At 41.6% G+C, this 12,017-nt stretch overlaps 1 protein-coding gene across 2 annotated transcripts; it reads left to right on the forward strand.

Annotated features, from left to right (window-relative positions):
• The first annotated feature begins 4,711 nt into the window (after positions 1-4,711).
• Positions 4,712-6,793, forward strand: LOC102708494 (homeobox-leucine zipper protein HOX16). 2 transcript variants are annotated; one of them, XM_015833994.2, is made up of 4 exons: positions 4,712-5,341; positions 5,426-5,573; positions 5,660-5,899; positions 6,016-6,793. In XM_015833994.2, exons 2-4 carry the CDS (start codon positions 5,454-5,456, stop codon positions 6,505-6,507), a joined length of 852 nt encoding a protein of 283 aa, XP_015689480.2. In that variant the 5' UTR covers positions 4,712-5,341; positions 5,426-5,453; the 3' UTR covers positions 6,508-6,793. The 2 variants fall into 2 exon arrangements, with proteins under 2 accessions (XP_015689480.2, XP_006647837.2); XM_006647774.3 differs by having other exon boundaries at positions 5,434-5,573.
• Positions 6,794-12,017: the final 5,224 nt, after the last annotated feature.

The raw sequence follows: 12,017 nt of genomic DNA on the forward strand, positions 1-12,017 counted from the left end.
TTAGGCCTCGTTTAGTTCCAAATTTTTTTAAAAAAACACCCCATCGAATTTTTAGACACCTAAATAAAGCACTAAATATAGATGAATAAAAAAAACTAATTGCACAGTTACGGAAGAAATCTTGAGACGAATTTTTTGAGCCTAATTAGCCCATGATTAGCCATAAGTGCTACAGTAACCAACATATGCTAATGATAGATTAATTTGGCTCAAAAAATTCGTCTTGCGGTTTCTAGGCTAGCCGTGAATTCGTTTTTTCATTTGTGTCCGAAAACCCCTTCCGACATCCGGTCAAACATTTGACGTGACACTCCTCCAAAAAATTTTCTCAATCTAAACACCACCTTAGTTTAATAATACTACAACATCCCTGTGTGAAAACGGGCATGCATATTTGCAGGTCTCTGTCGTGTGTGCGGACTGTTTGCTGCTTTCTCCAAAACCCTACCACGCACCACCACATTGCCATTAACTACACGTTTATCATCCCCATGTTTTGACTTTTGTTTAATTAAAATTTAAAATTTAAAACTATAGTTAATTTTTAGGGTTTTTTCCGCATTACATTATATAAATATATATATGTTATTTATAAATATATGATTTGTCTTTTTTTTTCTCTAAAAGGTGAAAAAAATGATCCCCGTACGCTCGAATGAATTCACAAGAGATATTCTCGTTCCGGCCGTTCTGTTACTGCTGCAGTACAACACTTGGTTTCGATTCTACTACGTGATGTCCAGGTTGGAAATACAAAGCTTCTAATAAATGCGTCATCAGAGATGTTGTCGGTTCTTCAATCAGCGGCAGCAAGGCTGCTTCTCTGCCAGTCTCAACAAGCGCTTGCGCTGTCACGGTGTGCCCAATTCTACGCCTGCGTACGTAGGCTAGCGGCTAGCTAGGGCGGCACGACAAGCCCGCCGGCGGCATCGGTGGTGTAGGCCGTCTTTGTCCCTGTGACAGCTGTCGTGAGGCTTTGCCACATAGGATTTTGGGCCCACGCTGAAGATGTTGCTGCCTTAAACTGGCACGGTGCACGCACGATCGATGTTGTTCGAGAGATGGGATGTACCATCTTTTCTCCTTGTACAATTTTCTTTTTTTAGATTTTCGTCTGTTAGCTACATTCTTAACAGATTTGATGATATGCGATGATATAAGGAAGTACAGGAGCAAGGAGACGCGGTTAGATCTTATGTTGGTACCATAACTCTACGTTAATTTGAGGTTGTTTTCTGAGAGGTATCAACAATAAAGAGGGACAGGAAAGAGATGTGTACTAGTACTAGTGTTCGGAAAATTTTCGGTTGACTTAACACCGTTTTCATAAAAGCATTGTTGTTTTTTAAAAAATTGCTTTGGTGATATATAGAATTTGGTTGTTTAAAAGTTTTATATGTATCATACTATGGTTGATGTTAAATAATTAAATTGATAAACACAGTTGATTTTCAACCGACTTAGTGATGTTTTCCTAGACATGCTATCGAATCCAACCAATTTTTATCATTTTCTTCCCTAAGTACAACATTTGTGATTAAGGACAAGGGGATATAAACAAGGTGGATCGACTTAGTGAGTGATAACATAAAATAACATTACGACCTCTAGATAATGAATGAATATAAAGATAAATGAATGGGTAAAAAAACTTATAAGATAGGTCTACACGCTCAAAAAATTGAAAACATATATTTATAACCTTTATGGCAGAAAGTTAGGATAGACTTATGTCGAATACGCTACTACGGAATCTGCACCATGATTTGTGCTATGCTTGTTCTCATCTAGCTCTGGTTTGGGTTTAGGAGAGAGGTGGGGGAGACTAAGAGATAGAGTAGGTTTAGAGTGATGACACCAAGAGACGGCAACAATGATGGGTGCTGGAATGGGCTGATGATAAGGCAATGGTGCCACCACCAAAACCATAGGGTTAGTAATGAATGGTGGGCTGGTGTTGATGGTGGAGGAAAACGAGAACAAGTAGACAGGAGGCGGCCTGCATGGTGGAGACATCAATGAGCTACGATGGAGAAGTGACATGATAGGGGCCCTTGCCATCACCAGCTTGAGTAGGGGAAGAAGGAGGTTTGAAGCAGACTGGCTTCATTGGTACTGGCGAAGTTTCGTTTATACTTATGCTAATGAATCAAATTATGAATTTTAAAATTTAAATTTAGAGTTGATTTTGGATTTATCGTGGTTTATTTTTCAGTCTTTGTTTTTAGATCGTTAAGAACACATATATAAAAGTTTTGTCAATAAATTATTTTTTAATCATTAATTAGTCATTTTGCTTATGTTTGGGGTGATTGTTTGGCTTTTTCATGAAAGAAGCCAAACGACATATTAAAAATAATTTGTGAACAAAAACTTTTATAATATGTATTCCTATCTATCAAAAAGACATGGTTGAAAAATAAATTTTGGTGAAAAAACTCCAAAATCAACTCTAAATTTAAGTTTAAAAATTCAAAATTTTGTTCATAAGTATAAGCAGAAGCGAAAAGATGACGTGAATAAGCAGAAAGATGGGGCTGGTGATTTTAACAGAGTTTTCTATCAAACGGTAAATAGACAGTTCCTTTCTTTTAAGCGAATAAGACAATTTGTTCCACAGACTTTTCTCTCAGTATTTTCAGTATATGTCAATCATGGTCCCGCTGTGAAAATAAAACACCATCAAATTAACTATCGAGAGGCGACTTGAGATTAATATAAACTATTGGAGAGATTCCCTAATTAAGCATGCAGACAGCAGACTTCACATGCAGGCCTCTACGAAAGTATGTTTTCCACTAACTCCAACCATGCCATATGCCATAGAAAATACTCCTCCGGAATTAAGTACATCCAAAAGATACGGTTGATACATACAGCTGGTCAGTATAGCAAAATTGTGACATGAAGCTACAGCATTCAGAAATCGCTAGAACATGCGTGCGCTGGATCACTGAGATTGAACGGGATCTTTTGGTGCAAATTAATTGTGGCCAATAGGCTACCACATACACAGATGGGTGTCCCCCCTGGGGCCCGGCCGCAGGGTGGGTGACAGATGGTCATCTTGTTTGCATTTGGGGCGAGCGGTACACGTTTTGGGTGGCGCCGGCCCGGACGTTTCCGTGGATTCCATCCCGTTGGATAATGCCGATTCCCTGTCACAGGACCGTTACCCGACAGGACGGCGTGGACTAATCTCCTATTGGCTATCACACACCTGTTTATTTGTCTTGGATCTAGTGTGGATTTACTACTCGTCTGAGTATTGGGTTTGGTGTAGAGCTCGTTCTTTGCTGCATCCAACGTACTCCTGTGACAGCGTCACAGGACGTATGAAATCAAATGGATTGCGTAATTTGAAGAGAAAAATAAGTTATTTCGTGTCTCAATTCATATCGTTTGAATAGTGATACAAATATCAAAAAGAGATCGATGATACTAAATTATTCTGAATATTTTGCTAGAGATACACGTTTATATATATATATATAATTAATAAATATAGAGATACACAACAAGATTTTCTACGCATTTGTACATTAATTTTCAAAAATGATGTGGAGCGAGATCCCATCTCATCTTCCATGCATAATGCTCTCTCGGAAAGAACGATGACCCCGAGCTAATCTTCGCAATGATGGCAACAACCATACACACATGTTGTGTGACACCATGCCCCCTAAACACCGAGGGCGAGTGAGATGGGATTTAGGATAGGAACATAAAAGGATGGGTTTAACCTTAGTGGTATCATCCCATCTAAAATGAGATCTCGTACAATAGCAACCTCTAATTGTTTAAAGTATCAAAGCATTTTTTAGGTTTTTTTCTTGTATTAATATATACCCAGTCATAGCCTCTTTTAAACTATGCAGTTCTACATTAATCTATACCATACACAGGTACACCAAGAAAACTCTCATCGTAATCAAAACCATCTAAACGTTGGCTAGTTAGATCAATTTTTACAATGACAAATCATATATAAAATTCAATAAACTACAGTATGGAAAATACCGTGGAGTCTTTAGTTTCTATTAACGATATAGACTCCTTAGATTTAAATTTCCAAAATTTAGTAACTGATATATTCAAAATTGTTAATAATAGTTTATTAATTGATTATACATAGCAAAGTGTAATTGACCTAGACTTTTTAATTGAAGTTGCTATAATTTGATAAACTTACCAGTGTATTAAATCAGAATACAATAATAAACATAAACAACAACAACAACGATGTACCACGCTGGGGTTGATGACTAGTTAAACTAATTCAGCAAAATTTCTATAAAATTTACGTGCTTTTTGAAGCGTGAAAAATAATCCATACACTACTTCGTCCTTCAATAATCAACACCCTTGTGGCCTTGTGCATAGAGTTTTAATCCAACCACATGATCTTTGTTAGAAAGGTCAAGCTTGAGTATATCTTCCTGGTTCTTGTTCGTAGAAGATCTTGGGCCATGGAGAGAGAGATAGCGAGTCCTCGTTCTTCTCGGTGCCTCTGAGCCTTCAACTAGCTGCACAACCTACAGTTTTCACCTTTCAGCGCAAAAAGATGAGATTGTATCAGATCAGATGCCCCGGTTTCTTCTAACTCCGTCCGTCTGCCTCCGCTCCCACCCACCGCATCCAAGCAGGGGCAATTCCGTCAATCCACCCTCACTGGGCGCCTATAAGAAGCCCCCTCTCCATTTCTTCAAACTTTAGCTTCAGAGTCTTCCACAAGAAAAAAAAATATTATTGGAAACAAAAAAAATGTTTTTTCGTTGTTAGAATAAACAGATTAAAAAAACAAAGAAAAGGTTTCCTCTTCTGTTACATTCCATCCACCTTCTCCGGCCACCGGAGCGTAGTTACGCCGAATTGTGCTTCTTCTCCGGCGAGAGAGGGAGGGAGGTGTGAGTTTTTGCTGTTCCGGCGAGTGGTCTCCTCCCCGCGCGGCTGAGGAGATCTCTCGGGGCATCAGGATTGGGGCGTGCATGATGGGGTTTTCGCTCACGCCGATGAAGATCTCCACGAGGCTTCTGTGGAGCACCAGCTTCTTCCGCCACAAGATCGCCATCACCATCGCGTCCTCCTCCTGCTTCTTATAAGATCATCTTTCTCCGCCACAGCAAGCTGTAAATATATACGTCGAACGCACAAGCGCGTTCGATCGATTGGATTTCTTTCCCCCCACGACAAGTGAGGCGATCTCTAAGCTTGAAGATTTGATCCGCGATGGAGTCCGGCCGGCTCATCTTCAGCACGGCGGGTTCCGGCGCAGGGCAGATGCTCTTCTTGGACTGCGGCGCTGGCGGCGGCGCCGGCGGCGGAGCCATGTTCCATCGAGGTATTAATCTCATCTAGATTTGTTCGATTCCTGCTTGATTTTGCCTGCGCGATTTTTGTACTGATTGCGGTTGCGATGTGGGAGTGATGAAGGGGCGAGACCGGTGCTCGGCATGGACGAAGGAGGGCGCGGCGTCAAGCGGCCCTTCTTCACCACGCCCGACGAGCTCCTCGAAGAGGAGTACTACGACGAGCAGCTTCCGGAGAAGAAGCGGCGCCTCACCCCGGAGCAGGTAGCTTAAGCTAGCCAGTCGAGTCCAGTTCAGTTCCTTGTTGCTTCGGTGCTCTGCTCTGAGCTCTGTCGGTTGGATCGGCGTAGGTGCATCTGCTGGAGAGAAGCTTCGAGGAGGAGAACAAGCTGGAGCCGGAGCGGAAGACGGAGCTGGCGCGGAAGCTAGGGCTGCAGCCGCGGCAGGTCGCCGTGTGGTTCCAGAACCGCCGCGCACGCTGGAAGACCAAGCAGCTCGAGCGCGACTTCGACCGCCTCAAGGCTTCGTTTGACGCCCTCCGCGCCGACCACGACGCCCTCCTCCAGGACAACAACCGGCTCCACTCTCAGGTGTGCTACGCTCGCCGCCGCTCTCCTCTCCGTCCCGGCTATTGTCGCACGCCCGCACACTCCATGGACTACTGGTTCTGAGTTCTGACCCAGCTCATGGTGATCTGTGCCGTCAGGTCATGTCGTTGACCGAGAAGCTGCAAGAGAAGGAGGCGAGCGAGGGCAGCGCCGGCGCGGCCGTTGACGCCTCGGGGCTGCCTGCGGCGGACGTGAAGGTCGCCGTGGCGGACGCCGAGGAACAGGCGCCGGCGGAGGCGGTGTTCGAGGTGCAGCAGGTGAAGGCCGAGGACAGGGTGAGCACGGGCAGCGGCGGGAGCGCGGTGGAGGACGCGGACACGCTGCTCGGGTGCGGCCGGCAGCTCGCCGCGGTGGACAGCAGCGTGGAATCATACTTCCCGGGCGACGAGTACCACGACTGCGTGATGGGGCCCATGGACCATGCCGCGGCTGGCATCCAATCGGAGGAGGACGACGGCGCCGGCAGCGACGAGGGCTGCAGCTACTACGCCGACGACGCCGGCGTCCTCTTCGCCGACCACAACCACCACCACCACGCGGACGACGACGAGGAGGACGGCAGCCAGATCAGCTGGTGGATGTGGAACTAGATGGCCGCGCGCCCGACGTGCATTCAATCTCGTTAAAAATCGTGCCTTTTCCCTTTTTTTGCGCTTCTTTGTTTGTAATGTTGAGTTCGCTACGAAGAAGGTGTACGCATGCATGGTATGGTAGGGTAACATCGGTGAATCAAATCTGTCACGCTGATGATGATGATGATGTACGAGAAGAACATGGGGGTAGCAATAAGTGCATGGAGGCAAGTACTCTTTTTTTATGGCACATACGTACCAAATTATGTCGAATTGAGATTTTCAGTGTTCGAATTCTTGATCACGTCGTGTCTGATTACTGCATAGTTGGATGGTGGTTAACAAACTCTGGTTGAACTATAGTGAGTGACGACACGCGATCCTTTGCTTATATCATAAGTTCTCTAAATTTTGGAATTTAAAGCTTCTTCTATATATCTATATATCTAGAAACCATGGTCTGATCATCTTAGAATATTTCACCCTTATCTTTTCGTTTATAATTATGTTTATAAATCAAAATTTGAATTTTTAACCCTATATTTCAAGTGGATTTGAGGGTTTTCCACCGAAATTAATTTTTTTTGCCGTGACTTTTAGATCGCTAAGAATATATATATATATATATATATATATATATATATATATATGTTTTATTTATAATTTTTTTAATTTAAAAATACATCGTCTAACATTTTTCATGAAAAAACCCTTGAGGTACATTGTACCTTAGGATACCAAAAATCTGTACTAAAATTTTTGGTATAACCTAACCCGTAACAAACCACTTATGCAGTGTAGTAGTGCATGACGGACTAGTTAGCTGTAGTGTTCTATTATTGAGACGCGGCAGCGCGGGCTACTACTAGCTGGTACAACGTAGTACGGCAACAGCAGCCGAAAATTAAGGCGTCCTAGCTATCTCCCGGTTATCGTTGCCACTGATATTTTTGACGATTACATACACACGCAACTGCATGCATGTATGAGTATACCGAGTTCACATACCCGGCTACCCGCTGGTGCACACCTCCTCCCAAAAAAACGAAGGACAATGGCAAATTCTTGCCTCGTTAAAATACCTATACGTATTACACGCACGCCTCTAAAGTCTTAATACATAGTAAATGTAAATCCCTCACTAAATTACCTAATGAGAGTGCACTTCTGTGTACGTTGAGTTCCAAAATTTAACCAACTAACACAGCAAAACAACGGTGGTGTGGTGGTAGAGTCATGCATATCTACTAGGGTTTAAGTCCCACTGACCATAAATATTAAGCACATATGGGTGTATTTTTTTGCACATAGTGTGACCACAAATTATATTATGTATTATCTCCGTTACCACTTTTTGTCTTGACTATATTTATATATATACTAATTAATATATATATATATATAACGTATACGTTGATATATGAATTAACTTAGATCAACAAATAGAGACTACCTTTTAAGCTCTGCGTCTGCTGGCACAAGACTAGCATGGGAATATGCAATTTAGCTCTTTCCCTTTCTTTTCAGCAAGATTGAAGATGGAGCGGTAAACATTTCACATTTATTACACCATGTGTGACAGCACAACTGACGTAAAAGATTGCCCGTCGACTGCATGTCCTTCTTTGTTTGGCTGTATACCATCATCACGTATTGCAAAATAAGTACATTAGGATACTGACAGCGAGCAGTGGAATGACAAGTATCTATTTCTAATCAGACCAAATAACTGGTAATACTGCTCGGTCTTTCGTCAAAATGAAGATCGGTGACATTGAAGATTTTCTGATTTTCATAGCTATTGTTCAATTTTCTGATTTTCATAGTTATTTAACGGTATAGATAATAAAATTAATAAATAAATAATTTCTTTTTTATAAATGTAAGACGATGAACCTATATGTATACATAAACTTTTTATTAAAAAAATACACCATTTAATGATTCAGTAAACAAGCACTCAAAAGCCGAACAGGCGAACAAGAAGCTAACAAAAATCTTAGCCGGTGAACCCAATCTTAAGATATATCAAGTTTGTTAGTCCATCGTCTAGTTTGCTGTAAAATATAATAAAATCAATTGAACCAGCATAGGGTCTCGCACATATTGTACGGCTAACATTCTTAAATTTATATATGAGTTTCTTATGTTGATGTTGATTATTAATTTCGAATTTCATCTGTATGATTTTAAATTGTATTCCCATGGAACCAAATTTTACTTCTCTTTATTTTTTTAATTCTCGGTTTGTGTTTATACTTATATTCTAAACTGTACTAGAAACTCTTTTTGTGTAATATTTATTTTTAATCTGAATTTTAGATACTTCTATATTATATTTATTCGTCAATTATTTCTCTTAATTTTACTTATTTTTATCGACTCTTCACTCCATATTAATTTTAAAACTTTCAATCCCATTTTTGGATTTCTTTTCTAATATATTGACATGTGGACTCTTTTTTTACTTTTTTTATTTCTAATTCCAAAATTGAATATTAGATGCTTATGTATTACACTTATTATCGGAATGTGAGCTCCTCGAGCTGGGGACCATGGGACCCCTTTTCGTATTCTGCCCAAGGGCACAGGTTAGGGCCCGAAAGCCTGTCAAGAAGAATGAATGGAAAAGAGAGCGATTGAGGGTGGCCAGGCCCCTCGATGGATGCAAAGCGAGTTATACAGGTTCATGTCACCATGAGGCGTAATACCCTACTCCAATCGCTTGTGAACTATGAGAATGAAGTTACAAGCTTGTGCATGTGTTTGCTATATATATGAATGTTCTACTTGTCTTGTGTTGTTGTTCCCGTTGGCTAGAGCCTCCTTCTATACTTTCAAGGGGATACCATAGGGGCCGCAATTAGTCAACACGCTCCCCCATGTCACCATGCTATCATCGCCCGGGCCCACCAACCAGGGTGGAGGAGGGGGCAACCCCTTGGACCTAGCGGTCCGAACAGGGGGCACTCCTCCTCTCACACAATCGCCCTGCGCATTTAATGCGACAACGATCATGAGAAAGACAAGCCATCCCTATGATGACTGCGCCGTCACCATGCGGTCAGCGAGGGCCTGACTTCCCCCTACTTTTTTCGAAGATGGGCGTGGGCGTGAGGCGTGGGCTTGCTGCCGCATTAAATGCAGTGAGGTGTGCGCCACGGTCGCATTGAATGCAGAGTGACGTGCGTCAGACGCCCTCGTATCGCCATAAATACGGTGGTTGGGTGCTAGGGACACGTTGCGAACGCACACGTGGTGGAGCCTGCACGCGTTGTCTCAGGGCGTGGGAGTCAGGGGCGGCCTGACCCCTCCAGAGCTCAGCCCCAGGTTGTTTTTCGGGCCCGATCCCCTGAGGGGCACATGGATTCCTAGGGCCCGACCCTTTTTTTAGGGGTTCGTCCACATGGGCCCATGGAGCCATGCACCACATACACGGAAATACCCCGGGCTCATATCTCCAACACTTATAGATGGACTCTACTTAATATTAAATATTTTTAAATTTATAATCTAAATTTTGGGTTATTCTAAATTGTATTTACACATGGACTATTTTTTGCTTTTCTTTTTTTAAATTTTGAAATTGTATTTCTAATAGTTTTTATGTTTTGTTTCTTAATTAATGTGAGATTTATAGCACGTAAGAGTGAACATGGTGACTGCTCTTTATATTACTTTATATATGAAATATATTTTCGGCCTTATGGTTTGCATTTTTTTTTGAAAGAAATCAGCAGGAGAGTATGCTATTTTATTAAATGAGGAAAAGGATACAAACCCCTAGGGCCGGGCAATAGAAGAGTTTAGGGGGAGGGTAACAGAGAAATTGTGCTAGTCGATGATACATGACGGAGGTAGTGGTGTGACACATCACCAGTGGATTTAATGTTGGTTCTAGTCTTCTAGAGCCAAATAGTGTGGCTAGGCAGCAGGACCGTCTGATTATTGCTCGTTTATATGTTTATTTGTCACTAGTGGCAAGCAGTAAAGATAAACTGAGCAGTAGCAATTTAAGGTTGAGATGGTATAGAACGATAGAAGGTTACTATGGAAGTAGAGCATAGTGGTGGGAGAGCAAGGAGATTGCATCGCCGATGTCGCCTGTAGGACGTGATCGTTTGACTTTTTTAGGTATTTGTAAAAAAAATAGTTTGTAAAAAAATCATACATGTGTTCTTAGCAAACAGCAATTTAAAAGTCAAGGCTAAAAAACCTAGGATAAAAACCATAAAATCAACTTTAAATATAAGGTTAAAAATTTAAATTTGGATTTATAAATATAAACCGACGCGAAAAGATTTAGGCGCTAGTATTGATGGCCACCATAGAGGCAACAATGAAAATAAGCAGCACGATGATATAAAGCAAAATTGTGCGCCATTGCATTTTTATCCAACAAAAGACATCGGATTTTTCAAGAAAGAACAATTTTATTGATACATGATTATGTGGATAATCTCAAATAAATAAGCGTGGGAGAAAAGGACTAAACGGTAGTGCATGTTTCTGTATAAATGCTGGTAAAAAAGACACTTTTGTATTGATCTCATCCATTCAAGAGAAGTTGTATGTAGCCACCTCCCTCCACCCCTCTCATCTACAACTTGTACTGTTACTAAGGTGATGCATCCCTTTCGATTCACCGTTTCACCATATTTGCCCAAGAAGAACCGGTCATCCATAGCCTATTATTTGGGAATTAGGAGCATACTACAAATTACCATGATTTATACGTGTGGGATACTCCCTCCTATTTTTTCGTTAGAGTGAACTAACCAACGTCTAACATTTGTATATGAAGGGAGTACTATAGTAACTCTATAAATGTATTACTAATACTTGGCTGAATAATGTCTATATGGATTTGGCGTGTTTTTTGGGCATGACTTATCATATGGATAATCTTTTGTTACCGGGAAGAGTTTTATTGATTTGACCTGAATCTGATGTCACATAGTAGTAGCCTCCTACTAGCTTAGCAGTTGTTAATTCTAGCGGGAACAGCACAAGAGCCATTTTCCTTGCTCTTGATAGGACATGGGAACATCTTTTGTCTTTTGCAGCCCCACTAATTGGACAAGCATAACCAAGATTCCCCGTCTCTCCTTGTTGATGGCGATGTTACTGAAAGATTGCATACAGAGTGAAGCTAGATGAGCCTAATCAATGCTCATATTGGGAGGTAATCTTGTACTTTCAAGTTATAATCGCCTACCAAATACTACTATAGTATACTCTATATGTACCATCATCAGTGGAGTTGATTTAAATGAACTAAATCGTGAGCGTTGATTACTTTGGGAAGAAAAATCTATCAGGGATGAGAATATTTGATAGGCCTCACAATCCAAGCATCTATCGGAGTTGCAATCAATCATGTCAGGGAAAGAAGAAAAAGGAGAGAAGAAATTCATTTCTGACGGCGACTGGAAATCGAAGGTGTGGCTACGGAAAAAGGCGTGCGGTTTGGAGATTCAGTCGCGCAGATCAGAACGGGACGGACGGACCAAACCAAACCAAACAGC

Source organism: Oryza brachyantha, chromosome 2 (genome assembly GCF_000231095.2).
Source record: "Oryza brachyantha chromosome 2, ObraRS2, whole genome shotgun sequence".
NCBI classification, from domain to species: Eukaryota; Viridiplantae; Streptophyta; class Magnoliopsida; order Poales; family Poaceae; genus Oryza; species Oryza brachyantha.

What these genes read in the sequence shown, in the direction of transcription:
- LOC102708494 (XM_006647774.3), top strand. Translation starts at nt 5,230, where the DNA reads ATGGAGTCCGGCCGGCTCATCTTCAGCACGGCGGGTTCCGGCGCAGGG. An exon ending in GGCGCCTCACCCCGGAGCAG is followed by an intron (nt 5,574 to 5,659) that starts GTAGCTTAAGCT and finishes GGATCGGCGTAG; the next exon opens with GTGCATCTGCTGGAGAGAAG. An exon ending in ACAACCGGCTCCACTCTCAG is followed by an intron (nt 5,900 to 6,015) that starts GTGTGCTACGCT and finishes CTGTGCCGTCAG; the next exon opens with GTCATGTCGTTGACCGAGAA.